Source organism: Enoplosus armatus, chromosome 15 (assembly GCF_043641665.1).
Source record: "Enoplosus armatus isolate fEnoArm2 chromosome 15, fEnoArm2.hap1, whole genome shotgun sequence".
NCBI classification, from domain to species: Eukaryota; Metazoa; Chordata; class Actinopteri; order Centrarchiformes; family Enoplosidae; genus Enoplosus; species Enoplosus armatus.
This window is the reverse complement of record NC_092194.1, coordinates 18,440,347-18,460,924: the sequence shown is the minus strand read 5'-3', so window position 1 is coordinate 18,460,924 and position 20,578 is coordinate 18,440,347. Positions and strand designations below refer to the sequence as shown.

At 38.4% G+C, this 20,578-nt stretch overlaps 2 protein-coding genes across 2 annotated transcripts; both read right to left on the bottom strand.

Annotated features, from left to right (window-relative positions):
- Positions 1 to 187: 187 nt before the first annotated feature.
- On the bottom strand, positions 188 to 6,211 carry chp1 (calcineurin-like EF-hand protein 1). Its single transcript, XM_070919928.1, has 7 exons — positions 5,854 to 6,211; positions 5,450 to 5,522; positions 4,053 to 4,133; positions 3,342 to 3,469; positions 3,144 to 3,205; positions 2,277 to 2,399; positions 188 to 1,674 (listed from the first exon to the last, which is right to left on the bottom strand). Exons 1-7 carry the CDS (start codon positions 5,918 to 5,920, stop codon positions 1,621 to 1,623), a joined length of 588 nt encoding a protein of 195 aa, XP_070776029.1. The 5' UTR covers positions 5,921 to 6,211; the 3' UTR covers positions 188 to 1,620.
- Positions 6,212 to 8,504: 2,293 nt separating this feature from the next.
- lgmn (legumain) lies at positions 8,505 to 18,364 on the bottom strand. The gene is made up of 14 exons (XM_070919926.1): positions 18,276 to 18,364; positions 17,812 to 17,974; positions 17,435 to 17,532; positions 14,639 to 14,720; positions 14,414 to 14,496; positions 14,221 to 14,296; positions 13,547 to 13,609; positions 13,298 to 13,364; positions 12,561 to 12,679; positions 11,358 to 11,447; positions 10,996 to 11,205; positions 10,644 to 10,814; positions 9,807 to 9,874; positions 8,505 to 9,038 (listed from the first exon to the last, which is right to left on the bottom strand). Exons 2-14 carry the CDS (start codon positions 17,950 to 17,952, stop codon positions 8,996 to 8,998), a joined length of 1,311 nt encoding a protein of 436 aa, XP_070776027.1. The 5' UTR covers positions 17,953 to 17,974; positions 18,276 to 18,364; the 3' UTR covers positions 8,505 to 8,995.
- Positions 18,365 to 20,578: the final 2,214 nt, after the last annotated feature.

The following is a 20,578-nucleotide window of genomic DNA, read 5'->3' as shown; positions in this document are numbered from 1 at the left end:
ACCAGAGAATTGGTGGCTTCAGCTTGAAGTATACAATCTCACAGGAAAGCATAAATGTGGGGGCCTAGTTAAATGTTATTGTGTTAGTATGTTAGTTTTGGCATCAGTTTGAATTTGTTATGTTTAGGACTAAAATAAAGCAGGACTTCAAAAACCACAGATACTTTACCAATGAATGACACGAAGCAAGCATGGCACTTATTTTATTCAAATCAAATTCATGAATCACTTTGATAATACCGAGACCAACAACACATAACATGTGAATCATATCCGGTTGATAATCACATAATGATTAATAAAATGGTTGTATTTCCTGCAACCAGCGGCTGGAGGGTGTTGTTATAATGATTTAACAAATTCACATTAAAGATTAAATGGACATTTGCACTCCAATTCATGTACACTAGTCTGCACAGAAAATATATATTTTTAATGCATTTGATTCTCTTTAGCATCTGGAAATAGTCAATGGGGAAACAAATTGCAAAACAAATGTTGATAAGTGCATAAATCAACAAACACAATTTTGTTAGCCACAGGGAGACTGATCATATAAATAGAAGCATTGGATGATATCATGGGTTTACCTGTTTTAAGTCTACAAACTAACTGGTCCACTGCCCAGTTTCCACCACAGGGCCTGACGCGGTTTGCCAGGGCTTTATTAAAAGCAGAGGTAAAAACTAAGAAATAGCTGTATTTTGTGTGAAATCCTCATTCTTACCACCACAGTTTTTAGTTGTAAATGAGTAAGCAGTTCTTTAAATATCACATTATACACGTGTTGGCTCAACAGTGGCTTCTACAGGCCCCGGGTGGTTACCGGCGTTGAAAGAAGGTCAAACTCGCTTTCGTTTGTCCAGCAATTGAAACAGGTAATTACAATCTATTGGCAGTAGCTAGGTTAACCCATATGAAAAAACAAACATGGCCATAGGTTCCTGTTTACTGTTCAAATAATAACTTACAAAGGGGAACCAAAGTCATGGCACTTCAGTGAGTAAAACACAAAAATCTGCAGAGCAGGTCCTGCTTTGCTTCAAGGGACAAACTTGCCTGGCTGGCTGCTCTGAGTTGCTCTGCCACAAGTCAAAGAAAAGGAGTCACAAGGTCCTGTTAGCATTAAAAACACGATCTGTTTTGAAGTGGAATCACACAGCGTACAAGTTTCACTTTGAGCCATTGCATATTTATACGGACAAAGACAGCCGGTGCTAAATATCCATGGAACAGCATGAGTAGAATAAACTTACTCACTGCAATAGCAAAAAGCTTTATTGTATCGTGCTATAAAATTATATTTCATGTGAAAAGTGGAACAGCAGTGGTACCGACTGTGACCCTCTAAACCATTTCTAATAAATAATGTTCCATTACTGAGAAAATAATACATAGTGACATTGCATAAAACAACCCAAGGCACGTGACGTTTCCCTTAGTTTACAGAGCAGTGCAAAGGCAGAAACTCAAGATCTATGACAGTATCTACCTAATGCTTGGTCTGACAGCGTGTACTCGTAGTGAGGGCCACAGCAGCCTGCTGAGAAGCTGGATGAGGTTGTGTTCTGACATCAACTGGCATGTTGAAGCTCTACTCAAATTCTTTAAAAAAGCAACTTAGTGCAGGAACCGGATGCTCATTTTCTGTTCCACGTCCACCTTCTCCAACACCTGAGGAAACAATCAAAACAACAAGAACAAGTTTAGATACTAAAAACAACTGTTTCTATGTTGTGGTCCTTTAATGTGTAATAGACACAGCATTTCACTGCAAGGCTTGTACAGAGCTCGACACTGGCTGGTAGCAAAATGCATTGTTTTTGGCTAAGTATTAACTCAAACACACAAAACATATAATCTGCACTTTGGGATGTTGAATCAATATTTAAATCAATTTGAAACATTTTAACTTGTTAGCAGTTGTTCACACAAATGAGGAAAGCGGACCGAATGCTCTCATAGTAACTAAACAAGGATACAAGTTCTATGCAAAACTATCCTGTACTGTGTTCAGTGTGTCCTTGGAATATAATTTTTTCCTTTCTGCGGCCACTCATAGGCTCTAGTTTGTGTCCTACTGGGGCCTCTAATGCTAAAAATGTACAGCATGTGCTCATGGTAATGGTACATGGTCAGAGCCTTTCATTTAAAGCACCCTTCAAACAGCATTAGGTATGTTGTTACTAGTTTATTAAAAACCTTTAAAGAATACAGTAGCATCAATAGAGGTTGTATGTGTAAGGTGACAGATGCCCTCTGACCCAAATACTTGCCTTGATGAATTCATTGAAGGAAATGGAGTTATCTCCGTTAGTGTCGGCCTCCTGTATGGTCCTATCGGCAATGCTGCCAAGCTGTTCGTCTGAAATGTTTACACCAACCATCATCCGTAAGACCTGTGAAGAAAGAACAAAAAGTATCTTCCTGGTTAATGAATACCAGCAAAAAAACAGTTCCTGGTGGAGATTAAATAACAGCCATGATGTTTGCCCAAACAATACGGTGAAATGTTTTGAAAACAATGTTAAAGCTGCGTATATTTAAGCACTACACAAGATAATTTGTAGTTATTACAGTAAAATGGCAAGTAAGCAGCAGCCTGTAGAAATTGCGTAATTATAAATACAGTGAAGACATATTTACTGACAAATAGGCAAACAAACATTACTTTGAGTCGCACGTTTAGAGTTAGAGTCGTGCATCACATGAAGAAGGCGACACAGAAGTGTTTTGCGCAAAACAAGAGATCTGTCTGAGTCATGTAACCCTGAGCTTATAGCAATTACAGGTCACACAATGTTACCGAAACCGAGATGGCAAATAATTCAGGATATTAGACTGTCTGGGAAAAATCAACCTGTAGTTAAGGTGCGATATCATATCATTATCAGCACATGGAAATCCCTCTGTCTACAGAGCATTCTGACATAGATGTTGCACAATAGCATTTGTTCCTTTGTCAGGAACTGGATAGCAAATATTTTCAGATGTAATAACAATGGATTTCCATGAAGAATGGAAAAGACTTTGGAATTTAATTATTCACCATCTGGCTGCTTTACTTATTGCGTGAACCAGTTGTTTCCACAACCTGTACTGTGACTCAGCATCTTATTTACAAGACAAACCAGTCCACTCACCTGCAGCAGCTCATCCCGAGAGATTTTGTCATCTCTGTCCAAGTCATACAGACGGAAAGCAACTAGAAAAATAAAAATAAAAATATACATAAGTCATGGCAGACACAGTAAGCTCACTATATGAAATCCTGTGAGTGTTCGTGATACTGGTCACCAGCTCCACCCAGACACACCCATGTGACCGAGCTCTACACTCACAGAGCAGCTTGTTTGTCCTGCTGTTGAGCGGCTCGCTGGCAGCTGCGTTCTTGTTCTTCTCATTGTCCTCGATTGGTCTGAAGTGAGCCAAGGTCCGCATGAAGCCCCTGAAGTTTACCTGGTCCTCTCTAAAAACCAGAGACAGAGAATGATAAAGCTACACAGCACATCAAACAGAGGGAAAACTTTCAGGATAACAGACCTAAAATAAACTAGCCCTGATTCTTTGTGCCGGCTTAGATTACCTTAGTACTCACCAGCTGTGTGAGCAACACAATGAGCCGTAACCTAACACCATCTTACAGCTCTCCACCTCTATTCTCAAGTTGTTCTGAGGCAAACGAGACAAAACCGGAGCAACAAGAACACAGCTAAAACCATTAAAAGCCATGGCTAAAATTAAGACGCCTACACATCTGACTTTTTGGGATTTTAATGATACGTTTGAAAACATCTGGTTTTCAACTTTCAGACTGATAAAACAGTCAAACTGCCAAATATACAGAAGGAACCTGCAGTGGTCAAAAACCCCAGCTGATTTTTTTGAAACACAGAATTGGCAGAAAAAGACTGAGTCAAGCAGCCACAACTGAAAAGCCTGATGGCCTCGTTCAGCTTTGTGGTGGTTGTGACTCAAATCTATAATGCACACTCCTGCGAAAAAAAACAAGATCTCCAAAAGACAGCAGACCCATAACAGGGACAACTCACCCCTCAGGGAAGAACGCATTGATGATTCTGTCTCCCAGCGGATTGATGGCCAACTCCGGGATCCTCTGGAAATCTTCTCGGCTGCAGACAAAATAAAATTCCAACACAACATATTTTAACAAATGAAATCAAAAGACGTTGTTCATTTAAACCCTCACAGCAACTTACAACAGATCTAAGACTTTAAAAATATATGACACAGCACAAAGCTCATGTGGCCATCATGTCTTCATCATTCTTTCAAACCAGACTTGATTTGACTGCAAATGTGAAAACAGGACAAAATGAACGAAAAACTGTTTTGGCTGGGAAAGTATATCAATTAATTGAATTCTAGTATTTGACGGTCAGTGAAAAAGTTCCTTGTTCCATCAGTAGGACCGGAGGTTGGTCAGCTGAGATAATACATGTAAAATCTCACTGTTGTGGCAACTAATGAATGATAAGAAAGTCACCTTGGGGAAAAATGAGAACGTGCCTGACTGTGTGCTGAGACTGAAAGCAGTGGAGCAAGAACAAGTGGAACCAAGAACTTGTTATGTGTAAACACAACATCTTTCAAAAGATCCGTAGATGATGGGAGGGGGGGGGGTTACCCTTGAGGGACTGATCTGCAAATGAACCCTCATTGCCAAATCAAAGGGTGTTTCAGCAGCCTTAATGATTACCTGCTTCTTCACCTATTGCTTGTTCTGTCCCGACTACAGTTAGAGCTACAAGTTAATCACAAACCCCAGAAAAGTCACACTGAGGCCTCAGCTGAATACTCAAACTGCGACGATGCACAGATAAGATGCTACATGAAAGATTTCACTATCAATCACAGTGACACCCATGTGAGAGTGAGTGATGTCTTGCTGCGCTGTGGCTGACAGCCTTTATCTAATGACAATACAGCGTCACTACCCTAGTGAATTTCTCTTCAAATGGTGCATTTATTAAATAAAGTTTGCTTTAAAAAGCAGCGTTATTGTCTATTAAAACACTCAATTAAATAGCCTTTTTGTTTCTGCTTATTTCTAGTATTTGTCTGTATTCTGTACCTGTTGACTTCAAAAACACATTTTCTTGAGAGGAAGAAGCACCGCCCACTATAAAACAAGCGTACCCTGCAGGCATCTTCATTTAATAACAGTCTGCAAAGCTGCCAGTTAGTGATAATGAATTCTTAATGCCTTCATAACATTTTAAGTCTGTTTTGGATCACTACTCACACAAGCAGGCTTTTCCAAAATTCAATCACTTGTCATTTAACTAGCAAATCTGTCCTCCTCCATAATAGACAATGTCCTGCTAATCTCGGCTGTTTACCTGCCAAATAGCTGGTAAAGGAACCAGACTTATCAACTGATGTTTCTTATGTTTATTTTCACAATGGTAGGGATGTTAAAGCTCACCTGAGGGTGCCGTTTTCACCTTTATCCAGGCTGGTGAAGCGGCTGTACAGACGAGTGATCTGACTGTGGGAGACTGTGGGGAGGACACCAAAGAGGCGAAGGTTTTACTACCAGATGACCAGAAGATAACAGGTATAAAGTGCTTCAGGCAAAATAACTTTTCACCTAAATACTGGTCATCTTCAGAGGTTACATGTTTACACTATTACCCAGTTATACAGCCAAGAGAGAAGGCACGGCAGCAATGTAAGTCTATAAGAAATGCTATTTTCCTCCTTTTAGTACGTGATTTTACTGAAGAGACGTTAGACTTCAAGTAACTGACCAACTGCGGTGAATGACAACATCCATGTGTAAGCACAGCATTCATCGTCATCACAGGAATTAGTCTGAGCTCAACTTACAGCCAGTCTCCTTCTTAATTTCTTCGATTTCCTCTTCTCGGAGTAACGTGGACGCCCTGGATCCCATGGTGAGATGTTAAAGGATGTTGTAAACGAGCAGACTTGCTAGCCGTCTTGCGCAACCTCACCGGCTGTGGATAAATCTCGATCCGGACCTGCGTTAAAGTTAGCAAACAGGCTAACGTAGCGAGCGAAGCTGCTTTGGCTGTGAGCGCAGCCGGGAACTAACAGAGCCGTTACAGGTAGATTTTAATCCAACCAGCCGTTTTCTGTCCTCCTGTCGATGTAGCTCGGCGGGTAGTCTGTTCAAAGCTTTTCTGAGGTCCGTCGTGTTTTCATGTTACCGATACGGGCTGCGGTCAGGCTAGCTTCCTGTTTTAAGAGGAGGGCAGGTACTAAATGAGGCCGCCTCCCTACCAGGAGCGTCCCCACGGAATTGGGTGGCAGAGTTTCTCGCCTGCTTAAAATATGTATATAAAACATTTTATTTAAAATGTATGATTTAAAATATCATGTTACCCACTCTGTTTGACAAGTAAAGCTAATACGTACAATTCAATTGAAAACTATCCAGTGCCTATTTAAAAGTTCATAGATTATCTTCAGTCATGCTAAAGAAAAGCTAGCTGCGGGGTGGAGCACCATCCTGCTAGGGGGACCATCTCAACCATAACAGCCGGTCAGCTGTTGAGCCCAAATACTGTTGAAAATATAAAAATTCCCAGTCAAACAATACACTCGCGTATATGAAGCGAAATTCATGTCAATATCTAACAATGAATACTTGCATCTAATGATTAAAACATGATAACAAATGACATTAACAATTAAAGTTTTACCCTGCTTTGAATGTGAATGTGTGTCTGATGGTTTTTCCACAAATAGTGAAATTACCTGGGTAAAACTCTTAAAATAACGCCTACTTCTTTGTCATTTAAAAAAATCCAGAATCTATGAATGTGAAAGTCATGTTTGTTTTAAAAGTTAAACGTTTTTTAAACAGTCTTCTAGTATCAAACTCTGCACTTACATCATTCTGCACAGCTGAATTTCAAACATCCAAGTGAAGTAAGCAAAAGTTTGTATAGGGAGATTTGACAATAAATATTCAGAACAAATAATTAAAAGCCAAACATCAAATAATGAATATCCATATCTAATAATAAAAACTCATTAAAAAAAATACCCATTGCAATTAAAGTAGTTAGAGTACTTAAAAATCAACTAATAAATACAGGGGTAAAATAATACAGCTAGTCATTAAATAAAAGATCAAGTCCAAAAAAGAACCTCCACACAAATTAAATACAGCTTCATCCTACTTTAAATTTTAAGATGTAAGTCAAAATGTCGCCTTTAGATGTCGCAATTTCATTGTCTTTTCATTTTTCATGAAATATTATTATTTCATGTGGGTTTTCATTCGCAGGGACTAATCACAAAGTACAGCTGGGAATGTCATTAGTATTTGGTCGTAAATAATACAAAAATGGAAAGGATTTGACAAATTACATTTTTGAGATTAGAAGTTAAGATACTTCATAAGATAAGTGGAAGTTGAAACCTGCAGGTGGCTCTCATCAGAGAAGGCTGTTGAAGGATTTTTCACATTTCCTGCCCAGAAAAATACATTACTCAGATGGACTGATAACACGCCACCTACAACTGTGGGAAGGCATAAACTGATAATTGAACTAATGCCAAAGGAATATCTAACATACGGATTTAAATGTAAAATGGTTGATTTTCTAAGACTAAGACTTCTTTCTTTAAATATACTTTATTATAATATAATCTTGTGGGTGACACGAATATCTGCACAAAATTTCATGGCAATACATCCAATAGTTGTGATGTATTTCAGTCTGGACCAAAGTGGTGGATCGACAGACTGGATCCAGGGAAATATCTCAACATCTATTTAATGGATTGCCATGAAATTCAGTACCTGCTAATCTAATAACATTCAATTAACTAAACGCCTTTAAAACAAACGCTTTGAAAGCCCTTTTCATACTAATTCAATACAAATCTACAAATTTATATTGGTGATTCATCATCTTATCACTAGAAGAAAATTTAAGTAAAATCACTTTGTGCATTTACATCACTCATTGGCACACATCGATCGATACATGCAGTTACGAGTGTAAATGTCTTCTTTGTCTTGTCTGTCATTTGAAACGGCCGTGTGTATATTGTTTCTGCTTTTTATTATGTACAATTACATATAATTAGCTGAGATGTAATCAAGGCATCATACTGTATAAAGGGGAAGAGGAGGACATTTGTAATGCGTGATTCTCAGTTCTATCAGGTACTAAATGTGCTTTAAAAGACATATCCTGTAAAATGTGTCAGGTGTTAAAACAAGCTCACAGGGAGGCTGAGATCCCCAAAGAGCTGACAGTGGTTCACGGTAAAAGAGGATGTATGTGGGTCTAACTGTCTGTCAGGCAGAGGAGTGCACACTTTAAAAGGGTTTTGATCACAGGAAAATAAGCTTGGGTAGCATTAATTGGACACCAGACAAATCCTCTTCTGAAGATGTGTGAAGCATTATCTCCTAAAATGTGTAATTTTGATATTAAGGAATAATAAAAACATGCTGACTATTCACAGAGGGTAAAAACATTTGGAGATATGGGTCATTTTAGCTGTTTTGGTTTTTCAGATTTATTTCAAGATCCCTGTGTTACAACAAAGTCTCTTGAGGTTCAACAAACATTCAATGTTTCGTGGTATGTCCTTTACATGTCAATCAAACAGTCATTCATGCCAAGGCATTCCATACCACAAATAAAGCCGAGAGCAAAACAAATGTACACAAATTCCACGTTATAATTGTCTATCTTATGTCCTAAAAATATCCAGAAGCAGTAAAATATCATCCACGAACCCTTCACAGTGATAGTGCAACTCATCATAAAACAAGTTTAAAAATTCTCAGTAAAATCAAAAACACATCACAAGTAAAAAAAAAAAAATAATAATAATGTGTTAGTGTGTTGATAAAACGATAACGTCTACTCCACGTCAGATTGATTTCTAAGCAGTGCAAAGAGAAACTCCATCTTCACAGGGCTTCCCACACGGATGAAGCAGTTTGATGCGAGGCTTTCATGGATTTGCAGAAACCTTTTTACTGGCTGAAGTGACACACGGAGTCCATGGCAAGCTGGATGCTGCAGAGCAAAACAACAACATACAATTGGTTTCAGTATCAAATCATAATCAAATAACAGATATATGAGGGGACAGTGCCTTTGAACTTTCTATTAGTTGAACTGGGGTTAAACTGTCTGATAATTTGGCCAAAAACTAGACTGATACAGGGCTGCAACTACTGTCCTAGTGTATAAAATTCCAGTCAGTGAAAAATCTAATTTCTAGAGATATAAATGTTTAAAAACAGGTCACAAACATATACTTTCATTTCATAAAAAGGCTCAGTCATTTCCTGAAACAGCTGGGGTCTGTTTTTCACAAATGTTTCTCAAAAAAGGAGTACAGCGCATTTGTAGGGGACTATTTCCAGCTGTGGATTAATACGTGCTAGAGAGTATTTCTGGCAGCAGGGCGGTCTACGTGGGATGGAAACAAATAAACTACAGTATTTGTTGTAATAAAAGGAAGATGTCACCCAGTTTTTAAATAGTGTTTGGACAACAATGGAGCTCTGTGGCCCAGAGGAACAAACTATATGAGGCTTTAGATACAAAGAGAATACTTGTTAGTGGGATCCAAACATTGTTGGTTTCGGTCTCATTAAGAAAAATGCCACCAGACTCACCTTATAAAAAGGACATTATTCAATATTTCATGGCCTCAACTTAAAATGTTATGTAGTTTTATCATGACAAACTGAAATCTACATATATAGTAGAGACACACATAACAGAAATAGATAGGTTGGAAATAAAGTGGTTTGTTAAGGGGGAAGTAGACCCTACCTGTCTGCAGGGTATCCTCTCTCACACAGGTTCACCAGAGCGTACAGATGTCTCAGAGCGTATTCATACTGAAACACAAGAGGACATGACGATGATGATGATGATGATGATGATGATTTGTCAGAAATGTCCCCACAGTCTGTGATACTAAAATGTTACTGACCAAAGTTTCCCTCTGTTGTATTTGTGGCGCTCGAAATGTCAAACAGTTCCAGAGAAAAAGGGGAAAAGTTTCTGAATAAACCCAAGCAGCTGCATGAAAGTACCCAGGAAAACAATGTAATCAAGTTATACAATTTCTTATTCACCAGTATTACCAGTAAGTATCAGCTCGACAGGTAGGATAAAAAAAAACCCAGTACTTTTAAATATAACTTCCTGTTAGTCAGCACTGCAGAGTTACTCTCAGGCCATTTCCTCATCGTGAATATATCTTATTTCTTTAAGTTTGTGCAGTTAAGAGAGTTTGGTGACATTCACAGAAAAGAGTTTAGAATAAGATTAAAAAATGTTCTTGCGTGAGGTCATAACATAACGCTCGAGAATATGGTTTTCATTGAGTCAAGATGCACAAATTCAGGCTGATTGTGCACTTGCTGCAGAGTCAGCTGAATGACAGGAGGTCTACTGATGAACAGCGTGTGAAACAGATCTGCCGTTTCCTCTTCTGAAGCAGAACCAGACTCCTGGCATGTGAGTAAGTTTCGACGATTGGGTACAGATGCCAAAACTGTGACTAATCAACCATTACGTAAAAAAAATAAAATATCAGCACTTTCTAAATCTGGACAGGGTGACCCCCAGTCTGGTTTATATGTGCAGAAAGGATTCTTCTACCTCAGTTTTGTGCCAGTTGAAGCAGTTATGTTTGTAGTGGTTGACTGCAGCCTTGTAGCACTGATGCTGGGAGAGTTCGGCTCTGTCGTTGAGGACCTCCTCGGCCTTGAGCTTGCTGCCGGTCACCCTCTCAACCACTTGACGCATAGTGTCAGCCATCACCTCCCTGATCTGAACATACACACACAAGTTCACACATTGAAATCTGAAACATGAGAACTGTCATGGTAAATTCTCAATTTGTGCAGTTAAATCTTCCCTATAAATCTGATTTGCATGGCATGCTTGAAAAGTCTGAAACATGCAACATCCTGCAACAGCCAGAACACCAGAGAGCTTTGTGAATCTTTACCTTGAGGTGGGTGTTGATCTCCATCAGCAGCCCCCTTGCAACTCTGATGTCATTGGAGGACATCATCTTCCTCTTGAGGATGGCCAGAGGAACGTCGGGGCTGGGGGTCAGATCTGGATTTGTAATTGGCTGCAGGGTCATTGGAGGAGCGGGTTGGCCGCTTGCCTTGGGGTTACCCTGAAACGCTACAACCTTCATGTGGGCCATAGTCTGAATAGAAAAGTAAGAAACTCAAGATCAAGAATCAAAGTAAGGGCAGGAAACAAACATTTTTTTCTCCAATACCGTTCCCCTCGCAACAGCAACAGTATTTAGCTTATAGTTGGCAGTTAAGCCTTGTTAGCATTGTTTCATTCTCTCACCTTGTTTCCGAACTGCTGGACGTGGCTGGTGTTTGTGTGGCTCTTTACAATCTTGAACTGCCTTAGCAAAGTTTCTTTTGTCAGGTCCTCCTGGAAGCACGATGTGAGACGAAAAAAACAAAACAAAAAAACAAAATAAAAACATCACAAACAGGACTTTCACAAAATAATTGGGTGGGTTTTCAGAAATGAAACAGTGTGCAATTCAAGTTTCTGTTTTGGGATGCTTATATATATATATATTGCAGACCCACAGGTGCCATCACAGCTTATGCAAACTACCCAGTTCTTATTCTGCTGGTTAAAAACAAACCACTGTTGCTGCTGTTGGAAACGTTCACCACTTCCTGTTCCTGCCTTTTTGACACCAGGTGTTTGGAACAGAAAATAAACCTTTAATGGACTTCATATAGTCTGAGCTGCTATGCTACTGTAATATAATAATATTATTCAATATCAGTCGGCAACAGAGGGGTAAAATTAGCATTAAATCATCATTAAAATATCAAAATACAGATAACTGGAAAAGGCTAAATATTTTTTTTAAAAAGCTAGCTCACTGAAATTGCTTACTTATGCTAACAATTGCACATGCAAACTCTCATTTTAAGTGTCTAAAATGTTATATCTTTGCATGCAGTGGAAAAGCAGTTGAAGAGTGAGTTGAAGTTGAGGCACTCAAAGAGTTTGAAGTGTCAACTGAGGTGTTCAGTTGAAGTCAGAACAAAATGTTCAAATGCCTTCAGCAATAACAGTTTAACTATGTTCGAGTCCTGGCGGAAGTCAGTTTGTATGTGAGCACTGAAAGTAGTTGAACTAACATTTGGTAACAGATGTTCTGTCAACGATTAAAGCAAGTGAAGTCTCAGCTTTTTTCAGCACTGATAGTGGCATAGCTCGCCATTTCTATGTGGCATTCACAGGAAACAAGGCATGCATTAATAATGTAATCCAGCATAACTGAGTGTAATCTTATCTCTGATATCAGCCTCACTGTTTACTTTACGAAGCTGTACAAGTTGCTGCTTATGCAAACAGAGCACTTTCTTCTTCTGCCAGGTAACACTGAAAGCAGACAAGTGGCGAAACACATGACAAGAATTTTCATTTCAATTTTCAGAATTTTAACAAGATCGAAAACTTCTGTATGACAAAATACTGTGAGCGCTGTGATTCAAATACACCGGGGGAAACATCACCCACCATGTCGGAGTCCTCCATCCAGTTCACGCTGTACCAGTCTCCCAGGTACGTGTCCCTCTTCTCGTCATAGTAGCAGGCGTAAGAGGACTCGTGAGAGTTGGCTGCAGTGGTGGCATACACTGAAAAACACAGACATGTTTAATTTCACTGTGATTGTACCTTTTATGATTACATGTGACAAATAAACTTGATTGATTGTAATAGTTTGGTAGAAAAGCAGGCAAACCTAAACACGTCTGCTTGACAGCCTTAGAAACATTTCAAAGACATGAAGCTCTAAAGGACAGTTTGTGAACTCACTCACAGGTAAATGCAAGTTACAGAGTGAATACGTTTGTAAGTAAACAGATGCTTTACATTTGGACTTTAGATGTCTCAGTCATTTAGCCCGCAGATGGACGAGTGTAAAAACTGAACACAATAAAACCAGAACCTTGATTCATGTCTGGTTTATCATGAGGCCGAGCACATGACAGAGTGACTCGGCTCATAAATGACCACAAGTCATAATGCTGACCTCAGTGTTTGACTAGACACAACAAAGACTAAGAGTCGAAAAGTCCACAAACTGCAGTGCTGACCTCTCGTCTACTTTTTAGGTGTTTATGTTGTTCAATTCATGTTTTCGAGGGTTTTTAAGTAGTTCATCAATTGCCGGTCTTTATTGATCGTTTGCAGCTTCATTATCGTCTTGGTTTTTCTGGAAAGTGATTCTGACGAGGTAAAGTTCAACTCACCGTCAATGTCAGCAGGCAGGTGGTTCATCATTGACCCGGACTCGCATGCCTCAATGTAGAACACCATCTGTGGACGTGTGTGTGGGAGGAAGGACGAAAAAGAAAAAGGAGACAAAAACAAGTTTTATGATTTTGTGGTTCATTCAGCACAGCTACATCATCACCTGATTGGATTTTATCACTGACCTACATACTGTAGGGCATATATACACATATAGATATTAAAAAACCAAAAAAAACAGCATGTACCCTTTGGTATTTCTTATTTTCGTGCATGTATTTAATAGTGTCTTGGAGGTCTTCGACATTGAGCTGCAGAGAAAGAAAGAGAGGAGAAAAATTACTTTGAATGTAACAGTAGTAGTTCTTTCTTTGCACAACATTATAATAGTTAATCATTTTACAGTTATGTTATGGCTAACAAACTGACCACATTTGAAGTCAAGTACTGAAAACTGGCATTAAATGTCTGGTCAGATTTGTAGTCTTTTAGTTGACTTGTTCTTTCAATCATAAGCATCTTCTAGCAACGATGCGAGACTGTACTTAGGCACAAAGGTGCTTTGAGCTAAATGCTAACACGCATCCTGTTCACCATCTGAGTTTAGCGTGTTAGCATGCTTACATTTGCTAATTAGCACTTAACACAAAGTGCAGCTGTGGCTGATAATTCATCCTGAGGGGCACATGAATGTTTGTACAAAACTTCATGTCCTTCATGATCAGATGTTAAATGCATGTCTCCATATGGTAAGGTATTAAAATATATAAAGGAAAAGAAACACCTGATCTTGAGAGAGAAATTATCTGACAAAACAAGTTGAACAACATAAACCTGGTAAGAACATTGTTAAGAACTAGCTTATGTTTTTGTGGCAGTAAACTCAGGAGTGAACAAGAGCAGGAAGTAGAAAAGTGCTTACATCATCATTAGGAAATGCCAGAATACCAGGCGCCCCGTGGTCAGTGAAGTACACAAACACGTGATCTTTGGGTCCGCTGCCAGAACAAAGAGAGCAAACTATAAAAAAAAAAAATCTTAATGCTGCTCTGGTGTCTGGTGTCATCTCTTCAAGAGATTCACTACTCCACCTCTTGTTTTATTTCATCACTTGCCTCTTCAACACTTTTCCAGATCCACCTTTGACTTTTGAGGAGTCACCCTTCAGCACTGCCAGAAAGTTTTCTGGGGTCACATCCTGCAGGAAAACACCCAGTCAAAAATATAAAAGTTTACATTAAACATCAAAGTTTCTGTGTGAATGTCAAAAGCGCTGCAAAACATTTAGTCAAGAGCTATGATTTGCACTCTTGTACAAATATTTGCGCTGAGGCACTCACGTCCCCGGTGTAGTCTTTAGGAACTCCCTTGTACACATCTGTGCCATTCGGCCTGTTGATCAATATCCCAGGGGTGGGGTTCCTGGAAACAAAAACATGATTCAGATTTGTAGGGGGAAGTGCGAATGGCTGACAAAACACATCGGCAAGTTGACAGGGCAACAGATGAATGATTCACCGATCAGGTGCCAGCACGTCAGGTTTTTCCCCTTTCACTGCAGAATCACTTTCTGTGACATTATTTTGCGTCAAATCAAAAAGGACTCTTGTCTGTGAGAAACTGCACTGTTACAGTAATTCAAGTAGAGCTGAAACTTTTGTCTTGTGATTGTAAACTGAACGTGACGAGACATCTACAGACGTCACCTCAGGCTTTAGGAACAGACATTTTTCACTATTCTTTGACATTTTGTAAACTAAATGATTTATGGAGAAAATAATAAATTCATGATCATCACTTCCATCGTTTTGCATTAAATCAATGACAAACATTCGAGTAAAAACTTGAAAAAGCTTTTGCTACTAGTGCCCATTGATTTGTCTGTATGGGAATTCATGTAAGCTGCACACTTGCCTGCTGTGTTTAAAATACAAGTTACTTATTAACCACAAAACCAATACATGTTGACAATCACCTCAGCCACAAAATCGATGTTACATAACTTCTCTCTGAATCTTGACCAACATTATGTCGAGGTATTTTGATACATGGACACATCAGCAGACACTTAAGTGTGTAGACAGTTTATAACAGCCATATTCCTCAGCTTATTATTGGTTATAACTATTAAATTAACCTGCAGTGGAAATAATCTATTATCTGCATCTTCTCTGTACATACAGATTCCCATCTAAAAAGATAAGATGATAAGAAATATACAGTATATATGGTACTTACATATCACAAAGCTAGGCAGTACTGAAAGCTAATATTCACTATAGTGCCAGAACGAGTCCTCGATTAATATTCGATGGACAGAAAATTAATAAATAAATAACCTGATAATCGTTTAGTCAAGTGATTTATCAAGAAAAAAACCCAAACAAACACACACTGGTTCCAGCTTCTCCAATATGAAGATTTGCTGCTTGTCTGTGTTTTATATCATTGTAAAGTGAATATCTTTGGGTTTTGGACTGTTGGTCTGTCAAAACAAGACATTTGAAAATGTCATCTTGGGCTCTGAGAACCTCTCATGGGCATTTCCCACTGCTGAGTAATTGAAAAACTAATGAACAGATTGATAGATGATGAAAATGATTGATAGTTGCAGCTCTAGTATTTGGAGATAGTTGGCATGCAGCACTTACACTGTTCTCTGAATTCTACATAAGCCTGGTCGGTCTAAGCATACAATGAACCTTTTCATACACTCGAGCAGGTTTTTAATAATACAAGAAAGGTTCATAACATACAGTAGTGAAGTGAAATATAAAAGGTAAATGACTGAGAGTGAATTAATTGGTCCAACTGGGCCACTAACTGACCAGTTAATGCCAAAGTCAACACAATCTTTACTGCTGTGTCCTTGCTGCATGTCACAGTGTATAACAGTGATCCTAATTCCCACCGAAAAGGATTTTCACTACTGCTCTTCTACACAGTCACCATGCCAGTAATTTAACTCCAAGTCAGAGTCCTGAACGAGCACTAAAATGAGTTCCTTGTGACTCCTCTCATTGAGTCTCTTTAACTCAGCCTGATAATGTGCCGTCTGCTCCGAGTACGGCTGCTGCTCTGACAATGAACGACACAAGGCTGAAATACCACAGCGACATGAGACATACCAACACGGATGTGCCATTATCCTGTGGCTTACAGATAGGGCTGCAAATTATTATTTTCATTATCAATTAATCTGCTGATATATTTCTCGATTAATCGTTTGGTCAATGAAAATAGAGAAAAATGTCTACCACAGTTTCCTGTAGCCCAAGGTGGGATGAACCTCCGCTCTTTACACTGCTGTATCATCAAGCAAGAGTGTTTCTGTAGTTCAAACAACTCCAACAGAGTGAGACGTCTTCTCTCTAGCAGATCCCCTCACGTCATTTTCAGGAGTTGCACACCACCAGTTAAACTTTCACTGATAATATCAATAATTTAGGCTTATAAATTTAATAGTTTTGAACCTGGACCTCCAATATTTGGATCATTTAGCTCATGAAAAATATGGTGCGTCAGATTTAGTTGGCTACAGCTGTTATTTCAGGGTGTCAGATACATATTTAATCAACATTTAAGTAAATCTAAGTATCGGGTCAGACTCAGCATCTGCCCAATATTAAAAGAACTTGGATGGGGACATCTCTAGCTGCAACCATCAAATGCCAAAAAATGCCTTCAACAATTATCAAAATAGTTATTAATTTCCTGTTGATCAGCTAATTGATGAAACGACTAATCGATTCAGCTCTACTTATAGATAAGCGGACATTATGTGAAATATAAGTAGCTGACATACTTTCAACTATTTCACTATTTAAGGCAGTGTAGAATGCTTAAACATAAATATAGCATGTTAATAACGAGCAACGTTAGTGATTAAAATACTGTAATTGCATTTTTTATCATAAACACACAACACAGCTTTTATTAAAGATCTATAAAACTAACATTGGTCTGTGCTATGACATTCTGCTGACATTCATTTGCATATTCTACCAACTCGTAAACGGGGAAGGATGAACAACTAACAGAAATTAACTTCAGTGGGGTTTCTGGACACTTCAGGGGAAAGAAGAAGTCTTTGTATCACAAAGAAACGCCGCAGAGAAGCAAAAATGTCAACTCACTCCTCATTCTGTGCCAAGTCATCGTACATCATGACCACAATCTGCTCATCTGGGATGCCATTCTTGTGGACAATCTGGTAGGCATGGCAAGCATCAGCCTGAGAGAGACAGAAAGACCATTAAGTAGAGGTCAGCTGCGTATTATCACAATCAGGCTTTACTTTACTGGACCCACTTTACCTTTTAAAAGGCCTGGAAAACTCTGGGGCAGCATGCATTGTGAAAGGGGAAGTGGTTTAACTGAGTATGAAGTTGATTTCTTATCAAAAACCAATGCGGATTACAAAAGAAAACAGTGGAGTCATGCACGGTTTGCACTTGATAAGGTGACATTGTGGCAACAGTTTCGTGCAGCCTCCCTGTTTTAGACCTCTCACCTGGTGCCTGTAGTTGTACCAGCCATTGGAGCCAGCCACGATAACCACCCAGTTTTTCCCACTGTCTGGCTGCTGGGACGGAAATGCATTCACCAGCCCGAGACTCGGGACGAGCAGGACGAGGAAGACTAACTTAAGCATGTCCTCGCCTTCTGTGGGAGTCCTGTGTGGATGACAGAGACAGTTAAAAGCTCTTCTTATCAAATTTTCAGAGTACAGTTGCTATTTTTGGTTGGACTGTGAGGTGGCAACAAACAACGGCAGCTACACACAAAACAACACAAACAACACCTGACTGCCTGGATGTCACATGATCATGATATGCTTTCTCGGAGCCTAGCTAGCTAGCCGGTAGCACAACAAGCTAACGACGTGACTTTTTAAAAAGCTGAGAATGCGACAAAGCTATTTAAAAAAAGTTAAACCTCAGCGGAATTAAAAACAGACAAAGACATGCTTATTACCTTTTCTTTGCTGCGGTGTACGAAGGAGACGGCAGTGAAATAACTACATGAACATCCTCAGCGGGTGTCAATGGGATATTTATATGTGACGTCGGGAAAAAACAGTTGCTGGGAATTCTCCCGCAGCAGCCAATCAGAGGGCTCGGGGGGCGGGGCGATACTGTAAACAGTCATGTGGTTGGAGAGCAACAACATGTATGAGCTTGTCTGTTTTTATGGGGGTGAAGTGAAAACTGGATTAACTAGACTTCTAGTGGAAGAAAACAACCTCTTCTTCATACAAACACATCAAGGATTTATTCATAAAAAAAAAACATTAGTCTGGTACAATGGTGTAAAGTAATTTAGCTATTTGATGTATAAATACATGTATGTAACATGTTGTATGTATCCATCTGCCACAACCTGAGAGAAAACAAAAGTTCATTCATTCTACTGTGTTAAAATCATGTTATGTTTGTTTATTATTGATTATACAATTATTAGTGTTATCTATTGTCTTGTGATTATCTATTTTGTTTTCTTGTATAAAACAAAATGGTCAAATACGTAATTTACCTTTGGCAGTTATGTAACTTAAACATTCATATCCATGAAGCTTATTTGGATTTGAAAGGCAAACTGTGACTTTTGACCTTACAGAGAAACTGTCAAGTAACATCCTGGAGCGCTGTGGCTTGTACTAACAAAATAGAGAAAACTGAGAAACGTCATGTTAAATCATCCAAAGTAAGCAGTAAGACATGCTGTATAAATACTCCTGTATAAATGTTCCTGATTCGATTCATCATGACAGACATATTTAAAATCAATTTCTTGTAAACAATTTACCTTGTACCCATTTCCTACATCCTTTTCTCATTATGCTGTTATGTGATGTCAATTTAAATACAACTGCCTAAAAATAGGGAGTTGAAAAACATTTGACTGGTAGGGCACAGTATTAATATATATTTCATTATTAAGTGTGATAAACTCTAGTAGTGGGTTAGTGTGAGCTTAGATGTATTTGTAACCAGAGTTACAAATAAATCAGATAATTTAAACAAGCAAGCAAATTGCAAAATACCATAAAATCGGGAAATGAACACTGAAAGTAATTTAAAAACAGACTGAAGTAAGAATATGTGCTGTATATGAATGTCATCAAACCTTAGATTTTTCACACACCAACAGCGTGTGGCACAGATTTTGCAGCATGTTTTGCAATTCCATATAACCTGTTAAAGCGGGCATAACAAAGAAATGTCATATGATTCATATGGTTCCCCCCGTCATAAAAAAATATTATAAACCACAGCAAGTAACCCATAAAATCTCAAACCACTTCACTGCACCTGCTGATCACAAGTTTCATCTTAAACTCTGTGTCTCCTGCAACATTTTGTATATTTACTAAAAGCCCTTGATGACTGAGCTCCGTGTGTACTGGTGTTTGCTTTTTAATTTAGTCTGTTAGAAATTATTTGGACAATTCAATAAAATTATACACAAACAATCAGAAGAGGCGTATTAAAGATGTCAGCAATAAATCAAACTTTTATTTCTCCATATAGAAAAGAAGTTAAATAGTGAAACAGTCCATCAAAAATTCGGCATCTTGTTTTCAACCAATGGTCCTTAATACATTAACCTTTGTCTCAAAATGAAAAAAGAAAAAGATGTAACAAAGTGTAAATACCATGGTCACAGTAATAAATATTGAAAACAAAATATTTTATACATTGACATTATATATATATATTTGTGTAAATATATATATATTTATATAGATATAGATATAATCATATACAGTAAAAAGTTATTTTCAAGTTTATCAAACATAAAATAGTAAAATAAAAATGGCTGAAAACATAATGACGATTGCATTTTTTTTCGTTCCCAAGGCATCGGTAACCATGGCCATTCAGAGTCTGTAATAAATAAAATGTGATATTATCTAAAGAGTGTAGTGCATCGCTGTAAATAAAAATAAAAAAATTATAGTGCAAGTTCTATTTTTCTTTGCGCAAAGTAATCTTGCAGATTTCAAAGTAATCCAAACGGAATGACAACAATGAAACAGAGGAGTTTATTGAGCACAGCACCATCAAGTCTCTGACTTCATCTGTTCTGCACCACAACTTTCTCTGTAGTCTTGGCAGCAAAAAAACTAAAAAAAAAAAGCTTTCATGTGTATGAAGCCATGGCAGATATTCAAAACCAGGCTGATTTTGGCAAATTATTTAAAGACAATCAAAACACACAAAAGAAAAATCTCCACACGCTCTTTACACTCAGCTCTGTCAGAATTGCCAAGAAAA

Coding starts and splice junctions, on each gene's coding strand:
- lgmn (XM_070919926.1), bottom strand. CDS start 17,952: ATGCTTAAGTTAGTCTTCCTCGTCCTGCTCGTCCCGAGTCTCGGGCTG. Junction 14,297..14,413: donor TCTGGAAAAGTGTTGAAGAG/GCAAGTGATGAA, acceptor TTGTTCTGGCAG/CGGACCCAAAGATCACGTGT. Junction 9,875..10,643: donor TCAACTGGCACAAAACTGAG/GTAGAAGAATCC, acceptor CTTGTGTTTCAG/TATGAATACGCTCTGAGACA.
- chp1 (XM_070919928.1), bottom strand. CDS start 5,920: ATGGGATCCAGGGCGTCCACGTTACTCCGAGAAGAGGAAATCGAAGAA. Junction 4,134..5,449: donor GGTGAAAACGGCACCCTCAG/GTGAGCTTTAAC, acceptor TTTTGTCTGCAG/CCGAGAAGATTTCCAGAGGA. Junction 3,206..3,341: donor CAGGACAAACAAGCTGCTCT/GTGAGTGTAGAG, acceptor TTATTTTTCTAG/TTGCTTTCCGTCTGTATGAC.